Source organism: Athene noctua, chromosome 1 (genome assembly GCF_965140245.1).
Source record: "Athene noctua chromosome 1, bAthNoc1.hap1.1, whole genome shotgun sequence".
NCBI classification, from domain to species: Eukaryota; Metazoa; Chordata; class Aves; order Strigiformes; family Strigidae; genus Athene; species Athene noctua.
Genome location: NC_134037.1, coordinates 168604126 through 168631114, shown reverse-complemented (window position 1 = coordinate 168631114; position 26989 = coordinate 168604126). Strand labels below are relative to the sequence as shown.

The window sequence follows — 26989 nt, the reverse complement described above, 5'->3', positions numbered from 1 at the left end:
CTAAAACACTTTCAGTTATAGTAGTAAGGTTGTTTTTTTTTCCCAAAGAATTAAAGTAACAAAAGACCATGAGTTTTTGTTTTTAAATGTGACCTGTTGCTTGGTTTAATACTTTTATGGATCATCTTTTCTTCTCTCTACCTTTTCCATTTTGATAGGCCCAATGTCTTTTTTTAGTATGTTTTCTTAATGTAATAAATTAGGAAAAATTAAAAAAACATTAGTGCTTTAATTTAGTATGTTTTGCTGTCTCTCTTTCTCCAGACTGTAAGTCTATTTCCCCCTTTTAAAATAGTTGGACAAAAAGCAATTATTAGACATACTGATAACAGCAAATAAGAGAACATTTTGCACCTTGGAGAATCTGTTATAAGACAGCAATTTTCCACTTCATTGACTCACAACTGTTTTATTTTTTGCAGTAACCTCAACATACCAAGTAGTGGTTTTAGACTTAATTCATCAAATCTTCCATTATTTCTTTAATTAGATATAAATGCTTGCTTTAATTGAAACAGTACAGTAGTACAGTATCAGTAGAAATTGCTGGAGCAGACACCTTCCTGAAATTGAAGTTGGAGAAGACAGTAGGATGATTTGTGAACGACGCTTTTTATTTAAACCCTTAATGTTTTTGGAACTTTTTTTTTTAAAGAGAGTGGATATGCCGTGTCAGGAGACAGATTTCCTCATAAGAGTCTTCAGAGAACAAAATTTTTAAATGACACAAAAAGCCTTTAGTATAAATTATTGCCACGTAGCAACACAGGATATGTACAGGAAAAGCAGAAAGACAGTTCCTTTGATCAGAGGAGACTTAATCAGAGAAGCATTTAGAAGAAGACTTGATCAGGAAAGCAAGTTTCAAAAATCCTCAGTGTAGGTGAAATTTGCTGAGATTAAGGGCATTGCAAAAGGAATTGGAGAATTTGGTAGGTGACCTAAAGGTGGGTAGGGTGAAAACCTGCAATTTTGAATATATTTGTAAAGTAAAATCAAAATGATAGAATAGGAATGGAATAAACAAATTTCAGAGAAAATGGAGAATCAGAATGTGAAAAATAAAAACAGAAATTGAGTGAAGATTCAGCAGCCCTGGAAGGCATTAAGAAGGGAGATATTATTAGTACCTTCTAAATGCTCTTCTGTCTGCAATTATAATGTTCATGAGTGCAACACATGGGATTCTATACCTCCTCTCACTTTTGACTAAAAGAACAGTTTTTAGTTTGCAGTCCTTTCTCTAGAAGAATTCTGATGAAGACATTCTGGTCATGTTCTGAGAAGGTATGAAATATAACTGTTTCAAGACCTGTTGTAGATGAAGAGGGAGAGTGAAGCATGATATTATTATGTGTTATGGAACAGCAGATACAAAATAGAGATAAGTTTGAAAGAAATGTCCTAATTTTTAAATACTGAAGACAGTAGGTCATCATAATGGAGATAAAAAGCATTTTTATGGGATTTAATGGGATAAGCATTTTCAGGAGACTCTGTTGTGGAAAGCAATCTGTAAATACAGTCTTGATTCTGATACAGCATGATAATATAGGATGGCAAGCTATTATGTCCAGAAAAAGAAAATAAGAAAAGGGAAGGGAGAAGGCTGAGGATAGAAAAAATTGTAAGAACAAGTAAGGCTGAACAAGTAATATAAGAAAGAGGAAAGTATGGCTAGAGGAAGAATCACAGGGAGTGGGGGAAGGAAGACTAACCCTGCAGAGAATTAGAAGGTAAAGAAAATGAAGGAAGAGAAGTGAAAAACATATTTTAAGGCTAGGAGCATCTGAGGAGAAGGAAGGAAGGTATATATAGAGTAATATAGGAGTGGATTGTGAGATATCTGAAATGAGACTTTTGCCAGCTTTCTCCCCAACAAAAACCTCTGTGCAGTAAGTTAACCAGGCATGGAGATATTTAAAAAAAAAAACCAAAACAAAAAAGAAACAAACAAACAAAACCCAGAAAAAGCCCAGTAACTGCTCAGGTGATGAGTACCGTATATCCCTTTCCGTTAAAGCAGCAGGATGTCTTCTGTGTTGAGGGAGGCAGAAGAAGGTAGTATGAAACACTGAGGATCACTTGGGGAGCTGGAAGATAAGTAGACAATAAAAAAATGTGGTATTTTTGAGTGAAGGAAATTACAGTAATGGGGCTTCAATAGATTAAAATAAACTATTTGTCCTGAACTTACTTGAGAGTCCATGGCAAGGGGGAGGAGTGAGTTAAGATGACAAAAACTCCGCTCTTACTAATTAAACAGTGAAAATTTTTTATGTATGTAGCTGTTGCTGCAGCTGGTGATAACAATTTTCTGTCACAGAAGAAAGGGTTTTCCAGGAAATCAGGAAAAAAGGATCTAGCAATTGCATAAAGTCTTTTGCTGAATTGCTGATGAAAAATACCTGAGGACATATTTTTCCTAATATTTAATTTTCTGGGGTGCAGTGGATAAGAGCAAATAATTCCATTGGTGAAAAATTTCACTTTGAGCCTAAGATACACTGGCAAAACAAAAAGAGGGAGGGAAAAAAAAAAGCAGATGCAACATTATCAAAAGGCATTTTAAAGAAAAGTCAGTAAAAAACTACAACAAAGCCCATAGCTAGCAATATCTGTTTCTCCAAAGGTTTTTAGAGGTTATTAATGCATTTTGATCTTTGAACTTGTCCCTTCAGTATGTCACGATGGATAGAAATTACATGTGAGAATATAATTGAAAAGGTAGAAAAGTTGTTAAAAGAACAAGACCTAAGAGAAATGTGGAGTATGAAGAATATTAAATTGAAGGGCTAAATTTCTGAGCTGTGCACCGTATAATCTCTTGGTAGCTTTGGTTAACACTGTAAATGAGGTTATTTCAGCATCCCATAGGTATGATCAGTTAGCGTGATTCCTCAGTGATGTTAAAAAAGATGGGATTCTTAAATGTAGACTATGTTTATGAAGACTAACTGGAATTCTGCCTCTTAAGGGTAAAAGAATTATGTGTACACTTTCAAAATATTTCAGAGAATTATTAATAAACAAAGAAAAACTCTGGAATGCTGGAAAGGTAATGATGATTGTGTTACCAATAGCACTTGGTCATCTATAAAATGTACAAAAAAGAGAACAAATTAATAGCTGTGTTTAGGTTACAGAAAAAGATCTTTTAATATTGGATGATAAAAATGTTATTTCTTGTAAATCAGTAAAGCAGACAAGTTGAAAGAAGTATATATTTTTTTATCCTGAAGTATGTTAAATGAACGCCACCTAAAAGATTAGGAGAAAATGTGTTCTATTTCATGCTGTTAATTTAAGCACAACTGATCCCTTGTTTAGAAAAGAAGATATATTTATCCAGATATTTCTTAAAGGGTAATAAATCAGAACAGTTACAGTTTGGGGTTTTGTGCATTCTTGGGAGTGTGTGTCTGTCTAAAATTCTGTCCCTCTGTGGGCTAAAACAGAATTCTTAGGTAGTCCTATGACAGAGAAAGAAGCAGATACTGTTTTTTACTAGTGTTAATGCAGACAAATAATGCAGCGTGTTCAATTTTGTGTACAGTTAAAATTGTACAAAGTTCTAATAATTAACTCTTATTAGATGACTTATCTAATGGAATTATGACGGGAGGGCATATTCCCTGTTCTTGAAAGGAAAGACTAGGTATAAAAACTTACAAATAACGAGGCTGACCAATTTAACTAATAAATTTTGACATGTTGCCTTTGGCTTCCAGATAAATTTAATAAATTGCCTCTTTTTAATGTCTTTTTTTCTTACTGAGTGTCATCTAACAAAACAAAGAAATCCTTCTCTGCACATATAAACCATGTTCCTGTTTGGGTCATAACAAGTATTAGTCCTTTTTAGGGAGCATGGCTGTCACTATTGACCAGAAATATTCTGCATTTGTACTAAATTAGAAAAAAGTTTTTGTTTCAATGTCTTCAGTTCTGAATTTTTTCAATGTATATTTGTTCATTAAGCCACTCATGCCTTTTAATTGATGTATTTATAAGAACTCAGAACTCTGGCAGTTCTATAATATTCTCCAAATGTTAATGGTAAAAGAGGAAAGAATGTGCTTTGGGGAGAAATTTTGCTTGTGTCACGAGAAGAAGGCAAGACAGAATCTCAGAGGAAACACTCCCCCTTCACCATAGACAATGGTATCTGTTTCCAAACAATATTCGTATTTTCTGATGGTGATGCTTCGCCATGGAAATTTGGCAGGAATGCTCTTCTTGGCCCCTTGTATGTATGATCTCTGTCTAGAAGTCCAAATACTTTGGGTGGAAATAACATAAGTACTGTCAGGATTGATGGGTAAGTCTCTTAAAAGCTTTTTATGCATGTTGAGTTCTCCTACTGCAGAAGTTTCCTTTGTGCAGAATAAAAAACTGTCATACTTCATCTACTAGTACTTAGAATAATAGTATGCTTCCTTTCTTCAGTCCCTGTGATGAGAATGTAGGATGCTAAAATGAGACACACTGAAGGATGGCAGTGGAGAGACTCATTGATTGAGATTATTCAGAGAGGCATATTTAGTTGAGTAGAACGGTTCTGACTCAAATGGAGGACACATCTTCAGTAGGCAAGAATATTATTTAAATGTTAATAATACTGAATGACCAAATGTTTCTTTTTCTGAATATAAATTACTATATTGACAATGCATGTGCTGCTTGCTTTTTCAAAAGTATTCTGTGTTTGCAGAAATGATACCACAGTAATGGTACAGTTGCTTCCCACTCCATATGAGCATTCTTTTGTTGCATGGAAAAGGTTAAAACAGAACATACCACACTGTTTTTCTTATTTGTAATTTGTAGATTCCTGTTTGATCATAAGCTATAAGTAGGTACTGTGTCTCATTAATGAGTGACATTTCTTCAGAAATGAATTTTTTACATTTTAAGGTTCTTTCCTTAAAATACTAAACATTTGCTTAATTTTAGAAATAAAGAATTGTTTTATTTTGCAAATTTCAAGCTTTTGAATTTGCTTTCTCCAGACCTGACATTTCGGTATTTTTGAAAATACTCTTTCAAGCATGTACTTAATTATTCTGCTGCATTGTTTCCTCCTTTTCCCCAGGATACAGATGCAGTCTTTTCTTTGGGGGGTGTGGGTGGGGTGGGAAGCGTGGCTAAAGTATGTGTGAGTGTAGTACAAATAGATGGAGAAAGCAGCAGGCGGGAGGATGAGGAGACATAGAGCTTGGGATCACTTCCATAAAGAGCCTACGAGTAGTTTGTGTGAGGCCAGTAAGCTCATGCTTTGAAGAAAATGTAAATAATTTACAGTGTTTTTAGAGTAGAGTTTGAGCATGATTGTGCTCTGCTCTGTGAAGCATCCTTAGAAGATTGCGTATTTAGAGGAGGAATAGAAATCAGTTCTGTTTCTCGTGCTACACATAAAGGTGTAGCAAGAAGTAATCTGGGGTGTCTGCTTTTGGTGCTGAAACCAGAGTGCTCTCCTTTAAGGGTGCTGAAAAATACTGGAGATTGAAATGCTAAAGCACACTAACAACAAGCAAACAAAATCTTTGAATTTAGATAATTTCAATCATAAGTATTTTCAAATGTATGCTGAGAAGGTCTGCAGTTACCTAGAAAACCTGTAGCTGATCATCTATTCCTGTGCAGCTTGCAAGTTTGTAGTAAGTAGATAGGGATTTACTGGCATTCAGAAGAACCTGGGAAAATACTAGCTTGTCATCCTCAGCCACTTTCTGGGCTGCTATATTCAACTTACTTGGCACTAATTCCTAAGACAGCATGCAGTTTCTTTTTTTTTTGGTACCAGTTATCCTTCCCAACTTCTGAGGGACAACTTAGAACTCATAACTTCTGTTCCTCACGCTGTGTCATTTTTCTCATCTTATTTGCCAGAGGAATGGGGTTGATGAGAGATCCAACATCTCAGATATGGGAGAAATAACAGTCAGTTAGGCATTCTTCACACCGTTTTCTTCTTTCCCAGCCTAGTCTTTGTTCTGTAAGGCCAAAAGTTCCTTAGTTAAATTTTATCTGGTATTGCCAGTAAAAATAAATGTAGCTATTTTTCCTGATTTCCTCATTCAGTGTTTTTTTCTGGATTAGGTTTTTACTTGGTCTTTTTCTTATTGCAGGCATTGTTCTAGCCTTTCCTCTCTGAATTCTCAGGGTCATCAGACAAACAGCAGTAAAACTGTATTACCAGACATAACTACACTGATGCTGTCTGACATGTTTTCTAAAAGTATTTCATGTATTGTTTTTCTCTCCTCCCAAAGAGTATTGGGATTCATTTCAGGCGTTTACCTGTTGGACTCTGATTCTTGGGATCAGACACAGATCCATTCCCAGCTACATTAATGATGTAATCAGAATTTTCTGAACTTTTTCTGAAAACAAGTAAATTGAAAAATCTGATTCTAGTCCTGGTAAACACTGTAGAAGAGGAGATGAATCAAACAGGATTTGGTAAAAGCAGGGGAGAAACTGATTATCATTCTGAATAACAATTTTCTTTATAGCTAAGAGATGAAAACATGTAGTGGTGACAGAGAAGGGGGAATCCCTTTAAAAAGACTAGTACTGATGGTGATATTTTCTGTGTTTTCTGTTCTGTAGTCAGCTGCTGCAGGAAATTAATGCTTACTGCATCTTCCAGAAGTTTTTGTATCACTGGTGATATAGAAAGTTGTATCAGTTTTGCAGAACGCTGCAGACTCACAATGTTATAATGGTTTCAAGAAGCAGCTGGACAAATTTAGGGAAGAAAAAAAACCATTAAGAATAATCAGATGTGAAGACATTTTGTCTGGCTTTAGAAACCTCTGAACAACAAATCACTGGAGGTTGGGAGGGCATTGTTGGGAGGGAAAGGCTTAAAATAATGATAGAAAGGTGAAGTTACTCTTAGCGGTAACTTCAGCAGCAACATTTTAAAAGTTAAATGTTACTGCTGAATTGTATGATAGCTTGCCCCCTACCTCCTAGATCACCTACTCAGAGTTATGTTTCCATTTAGTAACATAGTCTTTACCTTTTGGAGAGGAAGGATGATTTTCTGATTTAAATACAATCATTGGATGTTGTCTAGAGCAGAATTACTCTGTGGAGTTATACAAGAATTTCAGTACACTTTATCCTGTTCTCTCTCTCTCTCCGAAATCCATAAAAATATAATAACATAAAGGAAATCATCCATCTAGTTCATAATGGAGCATTATAACCCTTTCTCAATACTGTTTCTGATCTCAAAATCTAGGCAAACAGAGCCCTCTATCTGTCTGAAACTTGTAAATAAGTTCCAAAGAAAAGCTTGTCTTGAAGGTACTTCTGCTTCCCTCAGACAGTATGTCTTTCAGAGGAATGTCAAACTTTTTATGTCCAAAACTTTATTCCCTGTTAATTGATGTCAGACGAATTCCTTGGGAGTCTCTCCTTGATTACAGTGGCTGTAACACTGGCTTCTATAGAAAGAGAGCATGTAGGTACTCCTTGCTGGAGATTTTTTCTGATGGGCTTTGAGTAAGGAGAAAACTGAAGCAAACAGATGGTGAATGTCACTATTGAGTTCAAGGCAAACCCAGAGGAGTGATGCCACAGGAAGGCAACTAGTCTTGAACCTAAGAATGAATATTAAGTGCTTCCTTGGAAAAATAATAGAAAATAAAAATGTGTCTCTAAAGGAACACAACTGATATTTTGCAGGGTTTTTTAAAATGCAGTTGTACAGTGGTTTTGCTAATTCTGGTATTTTATGTAGACTTATAACTCCAAATTCATGTGGCATTGTTCCATGTTCTCTGTTAACTAACCTCTCTAAACACTGATTTTTATCTTTCATGGAATTCTAGTTTCAGTTATATATTTATATATTTAGTTAGTTATATATTGTTAGTCTTACAGCCTCTACATACAAACTGGGAGATGCTGTGTATATCTTGATATATTTTGGTGATTCAGGTTCAGGGAGTAGGTGCCGACGGGTAGGACTTTGCTTTCGTGTTTGGCTGGAACACAGTGTATCACTGAGGTATTGGAGCACTGTCTTGAAGTACTGCTCCATTCAGTGAGTGACTCATAGCTTTCTGGTTGTGAAAAGAAAGTGGTCGACAGTTTTGTGATTGTTGGGAAGAATTTGATCTGTCATGTCAACAAAGGATTATGCTGTCATAAGTGGAACAAAGTTCCCTGTCTCTATGTTGTGTCAGTCAAGTGTGAGATGAACAGTAATTCATTGGTCTGGGTTATCAAACCTATCTAAATCCAGAAGTTACCTTCTCATTTTGGTAGACTTTGCTTTTAGAAGCAGAGGATAAAGGGTGAGTGGCCATCTGTAAGAAAACCTAAGACAAGGATCTCATAAAGCTGCATTACTCAAAATTCTTGGTACAGAAACTTCAACCCATGTAAATACAACTAAATAAAGGCTTTTCTATTTTATTCATTCATGCCATGTGTATTGCATAGACAGCAAAGTTCTTTAAGGGGTTTGGGGAATGCTGAAACAAGTTGTTAACCTGAGGATTCCCTTTGTTTTACTGAAGGGGATGTGAATTTTAGGCCTGAAAAGTATTTATTGGAGAACAGTCACACAGTTAAGGCACTAAACATGTTTAAAAATTATTGAGAGGCATAGCTGTCATTCTGTGAAATCTTAAGGGAAATTGAGAAGTAGAGTATATCTACTAGTTGATATAGAATCAGATATTTAATTACCATGTTAAACAATTAAATACAGCGTGGACTTCCTAAAGCACATCCTAAAGTAGATGTGTTTGTGTTAAAGAAAATGATGAAATGTAATGTCAAAAGCACATTAAAAAGAGGGAAGTGTTCCACAAAACTTATGTTAAATGCTTCCACCAGGCATCAAGCACAAATTAGACCTTCAGAAAATGAGTTCATGTTCTCTCCTTTACCCTGACATTGTTTGTGAAGATACCTTTTTTAGGCTCCCTGACTGTCATATTCCCTATCAGTCAGAGCAGGCCTTCAGTGGCTACTGTGGTCTGTCTTCCCAAGGAGTAAATTATTCTTTTTCTTTATGTTGGGAGTTCTTCCTAGCAGACCAGTACTTAAGTACACTTAATTAATTCACATAATCTTCTTTCCCAAGTTAGTATTCGTTCTCCTGTACATCTGAAACACAGGCTACTTCTTTGGTTAAGCCAAGTACTATAAAGTCTATATTGATAATTTCAAGGTACGATATTTATTCCTGCCCATTTTGAGATCTGCTAGTTGACCACAAGGCTATGATCACAGGCTTTTGAAACTGCCCACATCATTGTCTTCATGCTGTAGAACTATCTTTCTCTTTCTGTAGGTGTAATTTACTTCATTTTTTATATCTGCAATTAAATAATGATCCTGTTTATGGATATTCCATTGGAATGGATAACTGGACCTTAAGACAATGTGTAAGAAAGCTGTAAAGTCTTTTTTGAAAATGCTACTTTAATTAAGAAGGTAGAGAGATTCAGATTACCCTGGAGAGGAATTGCATATTCGGTAAAGATGGGAAATACCATACAGGATATAAGTTTAAGCAGTCCTTAATGTTCGCTGAAGTGATAGAAAATTGCTGTTAATTGGGGGGGTGGGGTGTGAAACGTCTTTGATCTAGGAAAATCTAAGTTGATGTATATTAGACTGTTATATGGAAGATCTGTAAATGTGGGGCTGGTATTAAATATTTTTAATTATTTTAATGATTGAAAACGAACATTGATATTCTAAAATAGAAGATAAATTTTGTATGTTGAATGGTAGGAATTTAGAAATACAAAAAATATTATGGAGAATTAAGATAGCAGGTGGAATTTCATATGTTGAGATTTTTTTAAATGGAATATTTTCAACTATTTGTATCCATCATCTCATGTATATACAGCTGATGGTGTTAAGGAAACTGAACTGACTGTCAGAAAAAGTAGAGAGTATGAAGGAAAAGTGAGAAGCCCAAACAATATATAGTTTAATAAAGAACAATATAGAAGTCTGTACTGGAAAGCATGGTCTTATATAAAAGATAAGTATAGTTCGGCTTGACATTTTGCTGGAGTCTAGTCATCCTCCTCTCAAATGCAGAACAGCAGAATGAAATTTCAGATAAATGATAAAAGCATATCCAAGAACTGTCTATTGCAGTGACAGACAGGAAGGAGAGTGAATCAACACATACCATGTATCTGGGTTAGAAAGGGATTCTACTGACTTTTAGTAAAAGAGTAAGGGGCTATTGACTCACAGTGAGGAGCAGAAGATACAATGTAAAATTAATTTGTGAAACTCGACTTAACAAGGCATCTTTAAATAAGAGCTCCCTAGAATCTTTCAAAAGGATGTCAGATTAACAGAGGAGAAAATCCCCATCCTATGGCATTGGTTGATTGGTCCTCTTCTTCTGTCCTCTCTTCCCTCCTCCTTCTGGCAAATCAGCTACTGCATAAGCAATGGGGTTTAGGAATAAAGTGACCCAGAGGAAAAGATTTTAAAATTACTAACTTTGAGAGGTTTCTAACAACCTTTTCTTGTAAGAAAAGATAATAGTCATAACGGAGGAGAGACTTGTGGATTTTAAAATGTTCAGGTTCCTGATTCAGGACAGTTGTGATGTTTCCATTTGCAATTTTTCAGAGTTAATTTTTCAGAAGTTAAATCATTGACAGAAGTAATTAAGTAACATCAGGTACAGCAGCAGTGATAATGGTAAGAAGAAGAGGGATTAGTGAGGAAAGGAAACACCTCTGGAGTAGGTGAAGAAGGAGCTAAGTAGAGCAGTGTAGAATTAGCAGAGAAGAGATGGAGAGTGAAAGAAGTGTCCTATCATTTGGCTTGTTTGTATTTTTTCTTTGTTTGTTTTGCCTTTAGAAAATGAACACTTTTAAACTCACTAGTATATATATTCACAGAGTGGGCTGAAAATTTACTGATGTACAGTTTTCTGTTAAGAAATGATGATTTGATGGAAATGAAATACTCTGTGGGAATGGTTGGTGGGCTGCCCAGCTGCTTTGCTTTGCTTTTGGCTGCTGGCCATCTTGTCTGCTCCCCCAGCTGCCTGTCATGTGGGCCTACTGCCTTGTCTGTTGCATCCTATTTTAAGTATTTGTACATTCTAACAAATAAAGCAGCAAATCACCAATTAGAACACCAATTAGTGATTACTACTAAACGAACTACAGTCTTAATTGGAAAATCATTTTCAGTAATAATTGATTGATATCTAACTAGCAACCATTAATCAATGACCTTACATTTTGATACTTTAAAAATATATTGGTTTATTATTTGATATATTTATAACAATACATAAAATATATACCCAAAATTATGCTGTCCAGTAACATTTTCCATTTTCAGATATTACTGACTAAAGCTGATACTCAGGATTTTGTTCCAAACATTGTTTTGTTCAATTTGCTGTTTACAGAACAAGCTTCTTATGCTAGAGCTAATGAAGCTCAAGTAATGATGGGTTGGTGTCTGTTGCCCCTTTGCACCTCCTGTCCTTGCTTCTCCCACTTCTCTTTGTAAGCACACATGAACTGGAATTACTCTGGTTTTCCAAGTGAAGCATCCTGAATGACATCTCTGAGCAGGGAAAAGAACTTGCTTGATTTAAATCTGTGCTAATGGGCTAAGTATCCCCGCCCAAAGAGGACAGAGTATTTAAACTCTTACTTGCTTTCTGAAAGTAGTCATTGGTTTGGGGGTTCTTTTCTCTCTATCCAGTAGGTATTTTCAGTGCCATTTCTTAAGTTTTTAATCTCTGAGATGTCTTGCTTTCTGTAGAATTCATTTGAAAGTAGCTAGCAGGTTCAGGAGTTTTTCATCTGGAAAGAACAACATATAAGTAGCAACAGCATTCTTAGGGAATTTGGTTAAAAATTCAACTTAAAATTTTTCCATTAAGCTTAGTTCCAGATCCAGCTTGGTTCTAGTTATTGCCCAGCACAATGTCACTTAAGTTTCAAGGGAGCAACCATAGACAGTTTTGCCACTTCTGTGATTATTTTCCTTTGGTTTTAGTGGTTTGCTTGTGTGTATTTGAATCACTTTGTAGTCATTCATGCCTTAATATATTTGGCTTGTCCACTCCCATTTTATGTGCAGTGCCTCAGGTAGAGCAGCTGTGTAATTAATGATACTAAGGCTTTTTTCCAACACAGTAGTGATTCTCCAGCAGTGAGAAACTGACAGGGAAATAATGGGGCTTCTTGTAATCTCAGTGGGATTCCTATCTTTGCTGGAAAGGATTCGAACTATGGTGAATCATGAACATAAAATTCCATACTAGTAGTTCTATTTCATAAAAAGTTTTGAAGATGATAGGTATAAATGGTGATAATCACTTGCCATATAAAGGGGAATAAAACATTTCAATAAACTGTCCAAATGTCATCTTCCAGAAAAGATGTTTCTGTAATGTGTGTATATACATGAACAGACATTAACTTCTGAAGAAACAAAGATGATTGGAGTCTGGAACACCTCCCTCATGACGACAGGCTGAGGGAGGAGTTGGGGTTGTTAAGTCTGGAGAAGAGAAGGGTCCGGGGAGACCTTATAGTGGCCTTCCAATACTTAAAGAGAGCCTATAGGAAAGACAGGGAGGGACTCTTTTATCAGGGACTGTAGTGGTAGGACAAGGGGTAATGGTTTTAAACTGGAAGAGGGTAGATTTAGTTTACATATAAGGAAGAATTCTTTACTGTGAGGATGGTGAGACACTGGAGCAGTTTCCCCAGAGAAGCTGTGGCTGCCCCCTCCCTGGCAGTGTTCAAGGCCGGGTTGGACGGGGCTTGGAGCAACCTGGTCTGGTGGAAGGTGTCCCTGCCCATGGCAGGGGGGTTGGGACTAGATGATATTTAAGGTCCCTTCCAACTCAAAACATCCTGTGGTTCTGTGATTCTGTACTTTGAATGAAAACATTTGTGAAGAGATCTAATAATTTTTGTTAGGTCACTGTATCTAGCTGGAAAAAGAGAAAAGCCAAATCCTTTAATATGTATGAAATAAGAGCAGTAGTTGTCAAAAACAGAGGTTGAGAACTGCTCTTTGTTATGGTAATCACCTCAAGGGTATGGACAAAATAAGGAAGTGCCTACAGGACAGCATTATGGGGGCATGTCTCACCTTTTCTGGGAAATCAGCAGAAATGGGTGCCTCTCTGAAGTGCTTGTACACACATAGATGCAGCATGGGGAAAAAATGGGGAGGAGTCAGAGGTCCACATGCAATTGCAGGGCTGTGATCTGACTGGGATCACAGAGATGCAGTGCAGTAGTTCAGGCAACTGGGGTGCTGCAGTGGATGGGCACAGGCTATTTGTGGAGGGCAGTCTGGGGAGGTGAGGAGTGGGAGAAGCCATTTATGAAAGAGCAGCTAGAATGTATGGAGCCATGCTTTTGGAGAGTTGAGAAGGTAGTTGAGAGATTATGGGTTAGTGGATAAGCAATGTGTGTGATGTTGTGGTGGTTGTCTCTTACAGACCACCTGATATCAGGAAGTAGTAGATGAGGCTGCCTTTCAACAACTGGAAGAAGCATTGCGTTTGCAGTCACTGGTCCTAATAGTGGGCTTAGATATAATGATATTTGCTGGCAGGGCAACACAATAGAGTACAAGCAATCGAGTAGGTTTTTGAAGTATATTGATTACAAGTTCCTGACACAATTGATGGAGAGGCCAACAAGGGGAGATGATCTGCTAATCTCATGCTTGCAAACATGGAAGAACAGGTTGTGAGTGTGAAGATTGAGACAGCATTGGCTGCGGGACTGTGAAATGATGGAGTCCAGGATCCTGAGACAAGGTAACAAGGCAAATAATAGAATCAAAACTCTGAACTTAGGGGAGGAGACCATGGTCTGCTCAGGGATCAGCTTGGAAGAATCCCTTGGACATTGTCCTGGAGAGAAGAGAGGTCCATGAGAGCTTGTTAATTTTCAAGAATAACTTTTTCTGAGCTCAAGAACAGTCCATCCTGTCTTGCAGGAAGTTAGATATAAAGGAAAGGAATCCTGCATGGATGAACAAGATGCTCCTGATAAAACTCAGGTGTAGAAAAGAAGCATACAAGAGGTAGAAGCAAGGATAGATGACTCAAGAGGAATACAGAGACATCATCCAAGCATTCAGGAACTGCATAAGGGAAGCCAAAGCCCACATGGAGTTGAATTTAGTGAGGAATGTGAAGGGCTTCTACAAGTACATCAGCAGCAGAAGGAAGATGAAAGAATATGTGAGTCTGATGCTGAAAGGGACAGGGAACAAAGGATATGGAAAACACCAAGGTACTTAATGCCTTCTTTACCTTGGTCTTTACTGATAAGTCTTGCCTTCAGGATTCCAAGATCCTTGAGACCAGTGGGAAAGTCTGAACCCAGGAAGACTTGCTCTCAGTGAGGAGGATTAAGTTTGGGAACATGTAAACAGACTAGATATCTCTTTAAGTGCATGGGACCTGATGGGCTGCTTTAGTAAATGCTGACGGAGCTCACCTGTGTCACTGTGAGATTATTCTCAGTGATCCTAGAAAGGTCATGGTGATGGAGTAAGGTTCCTGAAGCCTGGAAGAAAGCAAATGCCACTCCTGTCTTCAAGAAGGACAAGGAGGATCCAGGGAACTACAGTCAGCCTCACCCCTATCCTTGGGAAGGTGGTAGAGCAAATTATCCTGGAAACTTTCCAAACACACTTTGGGCAGACAAGTCACAGGAAGTAATCAGCATGGATTTATGAAGGCGAGATTATGCTTGATGAACCTGATAGCTGTTTCACAGAATCATCTGGGTTAGAAAAGACCTTGAAGATCATCTAGTCCAACCGTTAACCTAGCACTGACAGTTCTCAACTACACCATACCCCTCAGCACTATGTCAGCCTGACTCTTAAACACCCCCAGGGATGGGGACTCCACCACTTTCCTGGGCAGCCCATTCCAACACCTAACAACCCCTTCTGGAATGAAATGCTTCCTGACATCTAGTCAAAACCTTCCCTGGCGCAATTTGAGGCCATTCCCTCTTGTCCTATCACTTGTTACTTGGTTAAAGAGGCTCATCCCCAGCTCTCTGCACCCTCCTTTCAGGTAGCTGTAGAGGGCGATGAGGTCTCCCCTCAGCCTCCTCTTCTCCAGACTAAACAACCCCAGTTCCCTCTGCTGCTCCCTATATGACATGTGCTCCAGACTCTGCACCAGCCTCGTTGCCCTTCTCTGGACACGCTCGAGTACTTCAGTGTCCTTCTTGTAGTGAGGGGCCCAAAGCTGAACACAGGAATTGAGGTGCGTCCTCACCAGTGCCGAGTACAGGGGTGAGATCCCTTCCCTGTCCCTGCTGGCCACGCTATTGCTGACACAAGCCAGGATGCCATTGGCCGTCTTGGCCACCTGGGCACACTGCTGGCTCCTGCTCAGGCTGTCAATCAACACCCCCAGGTCCCTCTCTGACTGGCAGCTCTCCAGCCACTCCTCCCCAAGCCTGTAGCGCTGCTGGGGGTTGTTGTGGCCCAAGGGCAGCCCCCGGCATTTGGCCTTATTGAAACTCCTCCAGCTGGCCTCAGCCCATGGCTCCAGCCTGTCCAGGTCTCTCTGCAGAGCCTCCCTACCCTCGAGCACATCAACACTCCCACCCAACCTGGTGTCATCTGCAAACTGACTGAGGGTGCACTCGATCCCCTAGTCAAGATCATCAATAAAGATGTTAAACAGGAGTGGCCCCAAAATCAATCCCTGGGGGACACCGCTTGCAATCGGCCGCCAGCTGGATTTAACTCCGTTCACCACAACTCTTTGGGCCCGGCCATCCAGACAGATTTTTATTTGCAGTGCTCTTGACTGGCTTGGTGTAGGGGGTGAGAGCCATTGATTTGTTTGTGTTTACTTTAGTAAGGATTTCCATATTTTCTCCCATAATATACTCATAGACAAACTGATGAAGTACAGACCAGATAAGTGGTCGGTGTGGTAGATTGAAAACTGGCTAACCTGGACTCAGAGAGTTGTGATCAGCATCACAGAGCCCAGCTGGAGGCCTGCCACTAGTGGTGTACCCCAGGGGTTGATAGTGGGACCAGTGTTCTTCAGCATCTTCAGTTAATGACCTGCATTATGGGTTAGAGTGCACCTTCAGCAAGTTTGCAGAGAATACAAAATGGGGAAGAGACCACATAGTCGTGCTGCTGTTCAGAGGGACCTGAACAGCCTACAGAGGCCTCACGGAGTTCAGTAAAGGGAGATGCTAGGTCCTCTATTTGTGGAGGAATAACAAAATGCACCAGCATAGGCTGGAGGCTGACTAGCTGGAAACAGCTCTGCAGAAAAGGCCCTGAGGGTCCTGGTGAACAAGTTGACCATAAGCCATCAACGTGCTGTTGCAACAAAGACAAGCAACAGTGTCCTGGGCTGCGTAAGGCAGAGCATCACCATTACGTTGAGGGGGGTGATCTGTCCTTTCTACTGAGCCCTGGTGAGACACATGTGGAGTACTGAGTCCAGTGCTGGGCTCCTGAGTAGAACAGAGATGGGGAGATACTGGGACGAGTCCAGTAAAGGGACATGAGGCTGATAAAAGGGCTTCAAACATCTGCCGTACAAGGATAAGAGGCTAAGAGAGCTGGGGTTGTTCAGCCTAGAGAAGAGAAGGCTCAAGGGTGTCTTATCAGGGTGTACTAATACCTGATGTGGGAATAAATTAAGATGGAGCCAGACTCTTTTCAGTGGTACCCTAGCAAAAGAAGAGGCAGTGGGTACAAATTGAAAACACAAAATGCCTTTTAAACATAGGGATTTTTTGGTTTTTTAAATTATGTAAGTGATTTAATAGTGGAGGAGGTTGCCCAGAGAGATTGTGGAGCCTCTATCCTTGCAGACAGTCAAAACCCAGCTGGACATTGTCCTAGGAAACCTGCTCTAGTTGAACCTGCCTTGAGCAGTGGGTTGGACTAGGTGATCTCCAGGGAGATAATATCCAGGTTTTGTGCTAAACCTTGGGCAAATTGGTTTAGCTATAAAGCATCCAGTCTCATATATGGCTTTCTCTTTGGGATCAGGAGTTGTGGTTTTTTGTTGGTTGGGGTTTTTTGGTTTTGTTTTTTTTTTTTTTTTGTATCATGTATCATACAAAATAAATTAGAAACTTTGTGATTGCTAACAGCATTCAGGGCATCTGTAGGGAGAGTATTAAATTTGGTTAGATGAATCATTTCTATAAAATGTCTTTCAAGGTGAGTTTAATCTTTGTGTTGCACAACACCTTTGCTCACTTGATTTGTTTCAGCACAATACTGTTTTCTGTTAAAATAGTTACATTATTGAAAAAAGTTGTGTCAAGTGGAAAATGAAGATGTTCACATCAAATGAAATTTTATAAGCTTCGGTGAAAGGCACATAAATCAGATACCCATAGCAACGATCGCTATTTAGACATTTGCTTGGCTGCTTGTTCTTATGAGAGATTTGAGGAGGTACACTAGTTAATCAGTATTCCATTTTGCCCAGGACCTAAATTTACTTATGGATAAAGGAATACCCAGTTTACAAAACATCATATATTCCATCATTTACAAAGAGGTTTTGAGTTATTTAATGTTGCTTTATCATTTTGTCTTTCATATGAAAGTGCTCCCTATAAAGTGATTGTAGCACAGTGTATTACTCAAGAGGGTATGAAATTATTAATGTTTCTTGAATTAACTACTGTATGTGCGTTTTGATAATTCACTATTAGTCTTGTCTTGATGTACCTGTTCTTCCCAGTGTGACAAGAAGCTTTTTCACAGCTAGTGCTGGAAAGCCACTTCATGGACAACGGTGGTATTAGGCGCTCTCTTCACTTTGTTCAAGCAGGTTTTGCCATAGCTGTCTTAGTCCACGAGTGAAAATGGTAGGACAGCAGTGTTTCAGAGAAGTGTAAAGGATAGTGTTCATTCAGAGGGGAGCTGTAGGGAACAGGGAAGTGCAGCACTGGTGGGGAGTTGCAAAGGCTATGGACAAATGTACTGTCTTTCCTAAAGAGGAGATGAGAAGGGGAGCAGGATGGTGAGGAGAGAGTATAGTAATTTCAAAGATGGGTACCACTTACAAGGGAAAAAAAAAAAACCACTTTTTTTTTTTATTACTTTGTGGTTGGTGTGGGATTATTGTTTATTTGGATTTTTCTTTGGTTTGTTTTGTTTTTTCTGCTTCACCTTGTTTTTTCTGTGAAAGGGAAAAAAAAGGTGGTTTTTATGAATTAAGAAAGATACATTAGCCAGTTTCCTTCTATGAGTGGTAGGTGTATTTTGGCAATACTTACTCTCTGGAAAGATTAACTTCTTAAAGATGAGAAGAAATTACTTTGCAGTTATTTACCAAGATGTTCTATTAATTAATCTATTGTATATGCCAGAATATATTTGTTACAGGAATAATGACTTCTGCTTTCACATTGCTGTTGAGATGCAGGCACACACCCAGTAACAATTCTTTGACTATTGTGATTGTTGGTCAAGAAGCAGGGTCATGCAAGCATGTTACATATAGCTGTATTTTATAGATTCCGTATAAACCTAATGATTTCTCAGGTACTATAAAATTTCTTGAAGATGCCAAAACTAATGTGACTATAATATTTGTAATCCACCCTTTAAAGGGATCTTAGTATTTTTGCAGGTGTTGGGAATGTGTAAAACATGTAGAGAGGTAGCTCTCTTTTTTGTGTTTGTACAAATCTAAACAAATTTTATTTGGACCCTCCCCTCTTACTACTGAACACTTACATTCTTTGTGATTGGAACTGCTAGAGCTTGTCCACTCCTAAAGGCATATAGCTGTTTATGCACAAGAGCCTGGGTGGAATTTTTTTGTGCAGTACATATTCTCCAGGGAACTGTTGTTATATATTGAGTAGTGTCAGGAGAAAGTATTAGGCACCATAGTGTCAAAACCTCATCTTTCATTTTTTTAGTAAAGAAATAAACATATTCGCACATTTGAACACCAAAACTGTTCTTTTGCTTTGATAGGTGGCTGAGAAACGCTGTGACCGCAGGATGCAATGTAAATTGTAAACCCTTGTTTTACTAGTTAGATTTTTCTGAAGAGCAGTGGGCCCTTGCCCACGTGCGTGTTCTGCAGCCTGGTGTGACGTGGGCCAAACTGGAGGTTCCACTGGAACCTGGACAGTTGTGGAAGGGGTGTTCAGAGTCCTGCTGGACACAGTTTTTGTCATCAAAGACTTTTTGATTCCTGGCAATAGTAATAAGCAAATGAAAACCAATCGCTGGTCTCATAATGGTGCTGAACTTTGTCCTTTTTTGATAGCTTTCCTTCAGACTTCCACTAAGCAACTGCATGGGGACTTTGTTTCTACTGTTCTTGTTTTTATTTTGTACTATCGTGGGATACACTCTGATTCCTGTCTAAATATTGACAACTTTTTTTAATGAAATAAAGGGATTATTTTGCCCGCATCTGACACTGCCCTTTAGAGTCATAAAGGAGAAATGGTGTATTTGCCTGTGTGTCTCACTGGTTAAGGACTTTCATGGAGAAGGCTGACAGGCAGGCTATGATGTTTTTTCATATAAAAACATGAAATCCATTCATCTTGTACTGACCCACCCATAGAAGTTGATTTCTCTTGAGTCATTTATATGTGGGTTAAGAGGTAATAAAATACTGCCTTTTTTTTTAAGTGTAGATTGTCTGTTTGAGTCTTTTATCTAGGATTTTGCTCATTCATTTGCTGTTTCAAAAGTTATTGTAGGTTTGATAGGCATTTTGTTGGTAGCAGCGTAGGCTTAAGAAGCTTTCACTTATTTTGGTTACATTCCACTCTTTCACTTGTGCTAATGCAGTTGTTTGGGGGGAGGCTACACAGTGAACTTGGCTGGGAAACTGATCCAGTTAAAAATAAACCTTTTTTTTGCTGGATATTATTAACTCAGGTCAGTTCTGGCATCCAGTTGACTGTAGTACTCTACAAATGATTGTCAACAAAAATGAGTGGCAGTGTTAGGGAATGTTTCTGAATCAGCAATGCTGTGAAACTATGGCAAAACCTGTTAATTTTAATTTTTAAGTTGTAAGGTCCTGACTGGATGCTGCCCTGAGGCTGCTTTGACTCTAACATCTTTTTCTGCTCGCTGACTCTCTAGAAGTGCCTGCTGAACAGATTTTCATTTCAGAGCATCATTTCTTTTTATATTCTTGTGTTTATAAAACACTAATTTGGAGTCAGTAGCAGAGTCTCAACTGCTTGTGGCAGATAAGCATGTTGCTGGTGAAAAACACCTGGACTCAGATGTGGCAGCTATACATTTCTGAGTCAGTCTAAGATGGCCATTTTTAACTCTGAATGTGAGTATGGCCCCTTGTTACACAGCACATGTGTGTTTTTCTGACCCTGTGTTTATGAAGTGTGACTGTGGTGGTCTAGTCTGACATGTTTCTGTGGAAGCACTGACTGCATGGTTGAAGATGGAGAAAAAGACTTTGTTTTGAACTTGGCCTGAAATGGCTAGAGAAGAGAGCACATGAAATGTTGGGGATCTGTTTCCGTCTGCTGCTTCAAGGAAACTCTAAACCAGTTACTTGGGTTAATACAGAAGGTCTGTGAGATGGGTGGGGTTTTCCTCACTGATTAATTCTCTTGTTTGTTTAATCGAGAAAATAAGACCAAAAAAAGTCCTTCAGCGTGCTTATTCATCTCAGTTACAGAAAAAGGTACACACAAATACATTTTTGCCTTCTTAGTCACCTATCAGTAAAATACTGTGGCTTACGTTTTTTTTTAAATATAATTGAAATGATGCTCAGCATTAATAGTGCTTGTAAGTAGCAGAATACACAATACAACTTGATAATCTTCGTAAATTGTGTGTGTAAAATGGAAAGAGGTATTTGAGCCATCTAGTGGTTGGTATGAAACATTTTTACATTTTTTGATAGTTTGTGGAAAATGTAAATGATATCGGCTTGAAAATAGCATTTCTGGTTTTTAATAGCATGTCTGTAGAATTAAAAAACACGGACTTCATATTTGAGGTACAGTCTGTTTTGGTTTGCAGCTTTTTTTCATTTTACTGTAGATTTTAGTAGAGACATATAACACAGAAATTACATTAGAAGTTAGTAGCCAAAGAATGAATTTTGTTAGCATGAGATCTTCAGAAATTGTGAGGGTTGTTAAGAAGTTCAAGGAAGGGATGGTGATAAGATCATTTTCTACTTCTTACTGAAAAATGTTTGGAGGGGAAAAAAGTGATTGTGTATTCTAACTCGCAAGTTATTTATAGCAGGATTCTGAATAGCAGGGATTCAATCACAAAAGTAGTCTTTACTGGAAAATGTGGGATGAATATTTTTTGTGATAAACTTGTCCAAATAAAAGCAACAGAGGCAACTGGAAATAGATTTCTTAAGACAGGGTGTGTTCCTGGTAAACAGAGTCACAGAAACTCATGATGTTAAGAAAAAGGACATTTTGTAGATGAAAATTTTGTGTAATGATCCTGCTTTGTCCCAATATTCAATAAGCTGTTACAGCCTTTGATATTGGCTGTTGCCAGTAGGAACTTGGCTGCACGTTGAACTTGATGGTATTCTGCAATATGGCAGAAAAGTTAGTTGCTGAAGTAATGAACTTTATGCACATCTCGCCTTGAATTATTTGTGGGAAAATACTACATGCCTTGAAACACTGTAATATCTTCCAATCTTTGTGAAAGTCTCTTTCAGTCCTTGTGAAAGTCCCATCCAGTTTCAAATTAAAAGATATATTTAATCTTTATTAAAACATCTAATAATCAACAGGCAATACTAATGGTGTTACATATGATTGGAGCTGTAGTATTTCAGAACAGATAACCATGATCCATACTGACATTTAAGAATTTACACCTTTACATTTGAAGTATTAGAGAGTCTTAAATCTTGCCCTGTTTTTATTAAGACAGTGCAGTTCAACAGAGTTTTTAAGGTCAATCTGAAATGCTTTGTAAGACCCAATGAGAATGAGAGAAAAATGGGAAAACCAGTCACTAAACAAAGGACAGAGTGGTAATGGTTGATTTTTGTTTTACTTGGGCGGGGACAACTTGAAATCTTCATGTGAACTCAATATATTATTACATTTGGATAAATCACCTGTATCTTGGTCCTGTTGTGACTTGAAAATTGATTATTATTAACCCTTAGGATCATATTATCAGCTAGCTTAATTGTCTGAATCTGTAACTCATTTGGACTGTGAATTCTAATAGATTTCAGAAGAGGAAATTAAGTTCTTTGAAGGTTGAAGAGGTTTTAGTTGTCTGGCATAATTTTGCTTGAATTTTGCAGTGTGGTGATGAAGGATTATTTTATTATTACTGTTATTATCAATCTTTACAGTGATCTAGTCTTGATTGCAGTTGGTGGATCTCTGAGGTATCACTGGACAGTGTTGTTAAGTTCTGTTCTACAAATGAGCCTGACCAGAACATAATAAAGGTTACTAAGTGCGCGCTCTATTTTGTATGTTTTCAAGTGGCACACGTGGAAATCTCTCTGTCTTACTTCTTCATTTAAAATTACTTTTAAATCAAGGCATTATGTATATTCAGTTTTTGAGCTTGCCTTCTTTCCTGGTCTGTTGTTGCCAGAGCACATTTGGAAAGCAGGAAATACGAGTTATGGAAATAGAGATCTTTTATCTTTACGATGTCCGTGTTGTGTTTTTGTTCAATTAAACAGGAATGTGGTTTTATGATATTATTAAAGTGTCATCATTTATTGTTTATGTACTTCCCCCTCTACTCCCCCTGTTAACATCTTCCAGTGCTCTGATTGCTGTAGTATCTGGTCATACCACAGCATTTTCTTGGAAGCTGTCCATTGCTGAAGCTATGATCCAACTGTATTCATGAAAGGATCTTTGGCATTTCCCCTGGTTTTAATTTGCATTTAGAAGATGCAGATGAGGGAATAATGAAATGGTAATATTGGGTCCTGTTTCTCATGAATCCTGCTCTTTGATTTGTGTTCTACTTACAAGCTATTTTCTAGAGAAATCTGGTTATACCTTTTTATATTTGGATTGAGTTTAAGGCATAACTAAGCTTCCTTTAATGGAATTCCTTAGAAATTTGTCTTGTTGAAGAAGTGCATGCAAGTGGAAGAGGGATTTATCTTGAACTACAGTCTTCAACAATGGAAATTCCATTTCTTTTCCATGTGTCAGAGCTTTGTGTTCTTTGGGATGTGTTCCTGCTCTCTCAGAACCAGAATTATATATAAGAAAAGCCTAAAAATCTGTCATAGGCAGCATGTATATGTTGTCTCCTGTAAATGGAATTGCTCTGCTAAAGAAAAAGGAGCTATGCAGTGATATAACTTTTAAAAAGAATAAACAATTTGTTTATTTTCCCTAATTTAGGATACATGTAATGATTGTTTGTAAAATTTTATAGTTAAACATTCATTAAGCCTTATTAGTAATGTCAACTTAGAAGCAAGTCAAACTTTTCTGTGAAAAGAAAATGGGGGGGGTAAATGGGTTTCCAGATGGAGAATGGTTCTTTTTTTTTCTTCCTTCTTTTTTTTTTTTTTTCCTTCCACAAAGTAGAGAAATAGAGAAATAGAAAATAGAAATTTGATTAATTATGAAGAAATATGATTGTCTTAGGATTGAAGTCAATGGTCTGTATTTTTGGTATTCAGAAAAATGGAATTTTCTTAAGCATATTTTCAGATCCATATAATTAATGTTCTACTTTAGACTCTGAAATTAGAGTGTGTATCTTTGTTTACTTTTATGTGGGTATAAATTATTATGACTATGAAATGGTGTTCAGTCATAAAACATTTTTTATTATATTAAATTGCCAAAGACCTCTACTCTGTCATTTCCTTTCCTGCTGTTGTACAAGTAAAACAAAGCACATCAGTTTGTCTGATGTAAAATAATATTATTGTTGTTACTATTCCTCAAAAAATATTTTGTAGAGAATAGTGTTTTGTTAAATGTCTACCTATCGTTTTTATTCCTTCTTTTTGGTTCTTCCTGTTCAAGGTGAAATTTAAATGTGCTTATCTTAGCATGGAAATAGAATGTCAAACGATGAATAAAATACTGGAAACTCAATCTTACAGCATATGGTTGTTTTACCTTGGCTTTCAACATTGTTTCTTTCCTTTACAGAATGCTGCCTTTTTATATGGCCTTGGTTTGGTCTACTTCCATTACAACGCCTTTCAATGGTAAGTTGCAATACTCACAGTATCAGTATTGTGTGGTGTTTTATTAGTAGGTGAATATTTCAACTTCAGTTTAGTGTGAGTGTATGATAGTTTAATTTTTTTTAATCAGAGATATGATGTTTGAAGACATACTGTCCTGCGCTGCATATCTGACTTACTGTAACATACCTGTGGCAACCACAGAAGTTGCTTGAAAAAGAAAGCACTTACAGGAGCATTATTTCAGCTCTCTATAATATGATTCAGCAAGGGGGATAGAGCAGTAGGACTTGACAGGTTTTTGTGAATTATTGTTATTGGTAGTCTGTAGTCTGCATTTGTTTGAAAGCCTGTTTACAAAAAACTTTCTTTTGGAAAAGCAGTGGCAAAGTGGGCTTGTTTTCGTTTAGGTTGGTAATCAGTAATTTTTACATAGCTGTATAATGTGAAAGGTTTGGATGTGAGAAGCAGTACACTCAGACTTGAATCAGAATGTTTAAAGCTGATATAAAAACTTAGAAAGCATTATAAATTCTGGCAGGGCTTTGAGGACTGAAAGGATCTGCTGTTGGATATGGGGTGAAGAGTTGGTTTTCAATGGGGTTTTGGTTTTCTTTTACTGGTGATGAGAGAAACATGATAAATAGAATAGACTCAGTCACAGGGGTTCTGTTTAAAGGTCCTCAGACTTCATTGGGATTTGTTCTTGCAGAGATATAGTGTCATTGGAAAAAAGTCAGAAAAGGTGCAGTGTTTAGGTCAGTGCATTTTTACAGTCAGCATGGAGACTGTTAGTAAATGTGACCTTACTACTTGACTGATTAATAAAAGGTTTATCATCTTACTGGACTGAGTACAACTGCAGGTAAGGAGGCAGTAACTCACTACTGACTGATTTGGAACAATAAAGAGAAATTTCTCCCCCTGGCTGTCGCTCTACCCTCCCACTCCCTGCCCTCCCCCCCTTCCTCCCATAAATTGTTTCTATGTGTATGTGAGATAAAAAATTTGTGCTTTCCTCATAATAATGTAAATAATGTTTTATTCTTCAAGTTAAGATAAGTTGGTTAAATCATAAGCTCAGAACCTGGATTTTTTTTTTTATTATCTTGCAACTCATTGCTTTCTTTATTGATAGTGGTGAAATGAATGCCACATATGCCACATGCGTAGAGTCGCACGCCACACATCCATGGCATGCAACTTTCTTGCATTCTAATTAATGAGAAGAACAGAAAAATTTTCAGAAAAAATAGTGGATTCTCAGGTTTAGATTGTGTTAAATCTTGGTTGAATTTCACTTCATCGTTTAACATTGAAGAGTATTTTGTGCACCAGTTCTTATTACAAGAAGTATCTTGCTACAATTTGCACTGTGAAAATGGTAGATAGCTGTAAGATAAAATTAAATAAGACAAAGTAGTTAGATTTAGAGTAGTTGATTCTTTGAAATATCACCTGTTCAGTATAGACTTTTGCCATCAGTGGATTGTGCTATTTATCACCTTCCAGTGAATGGAGCAACAAAGTCAAGTTGACTGTGAGACCTAAGTATTAATAAATTAGAGTTTTGAATTAATTTACATTTTTCTTCCATGCCTTTAAGTAATCTTGTTGAGAACATGAGTATAAATTGATGCCTTAACTTACCGTGTCTTAACTGCACATAGAATTTTCTGTTAAGGTTGTGTAGAATAATCATATTTGCCATTTCATTCATATAACAAAGTTTATGTATAATGTGGTACAAAGGAAGCTGTGTATCATTAGATTATTGGGTAAAACTTTTAGAGGAAGAAAATCTAATGCAGATAAAATCTTACACATATGCATTTGGGGGATTTTTTTAATCACTTTGAGTGCTTCCCCCTCCTTCAGCCAGCCCCTTACTGTGTTTTCTTGGGGATGAGAGGAGTGGGCTGTGTGGTTGTGGGTGTTTAGGTGTGACCAAACCATAATGAACTTGGAGGTCATAGCAAGTCATTTACAGTAGATAAGTTCTTCTTTGTAGATCTTAATCCTCCACAGGACTCTCTTGCAGATTGCAAGGAGAATCCCTCTTCTTTCAGAGTGAAAAGCTAGTCAAACTGTCTTATTTTCTGTTGTAGCTGTTCTGTGTATGTTCATAGAGTACACAAATCTGTGTAGTTCAGGAAGCTGGAGGAGAACTCTAGACCATTTAAGATATTTTGAGCTCTCATGCTTCATCCATGAAGGCTGGGGGGGTTTTATCCACACCAGTTTAGATATCCCTAGATTTTACTGAGAGGCATGTACATAGTCCTCCTAAAAGGAAAAGGTAAGGAAGTGCTTGAGGTTTTTTCATGTCTCATATAAACATGGATAATAAAAAAGCGGGAATAGGCTCAGTTTTAGAATTCTTGTTCACATTCTCACATTATTTTTTAAGTTTTCCAGCTTTCATAAAAAGTGTTGGATTGTCTGAGACATATGGTGTTCACTGTAGTTCGATATTGTACACTTCTCTATATGCTAAAGCAGCATTACAGTGTTATCTTAAGTACAAATCTTAGCCCATACATCATTTTATATTTGTGATTTTGTTTGACTGTTCACGTAACAACTGAAAGTTCTCAACGTCTACAAAGATGCAGCAATAGTGTGATCAGACCAAAGCTATTTCATGCAATTATTATAGTAAAATATGCCATAATGGATTAGCTCCATAAATTGAATCAAGTATAGTAAAATAGGTCTTCTGGATCTTAAATTTTGATGCTCTGATCTTTTACACCATTTATCATCAAGCAGTAAATAAAGTGG

General features: G+C 37.5%; 1 protein-coding gene across 20 annotated transcripts in view; it reads left to right on the top strand.

Moving 5' to 3' along the window:
• KDM6A (lysine demethylase 6A) overlaps positions 1-26989 on the top strand; it is a 167685-nt gene that overhangs the window by 58453 nt on the left and 82243 nt on the right. For all 20 annotated transcript variants that reach the window (XR_012633542.1, XM_074904807.1, XM_074904788.1 and 17 more), the window contains exon 5: positions 24168-24226. Coding sequence is in view for 19 of the 20 variants with exons in the window: in XM_074904807.1 (XP_074760908.1) it covers positions 24168-24226 (59 nt within the window). In the remaining variant the exon portion in view is untranslated. The remainder of the gene's footprint in view (positions 1-24167; positions 24227-26989) is intronic.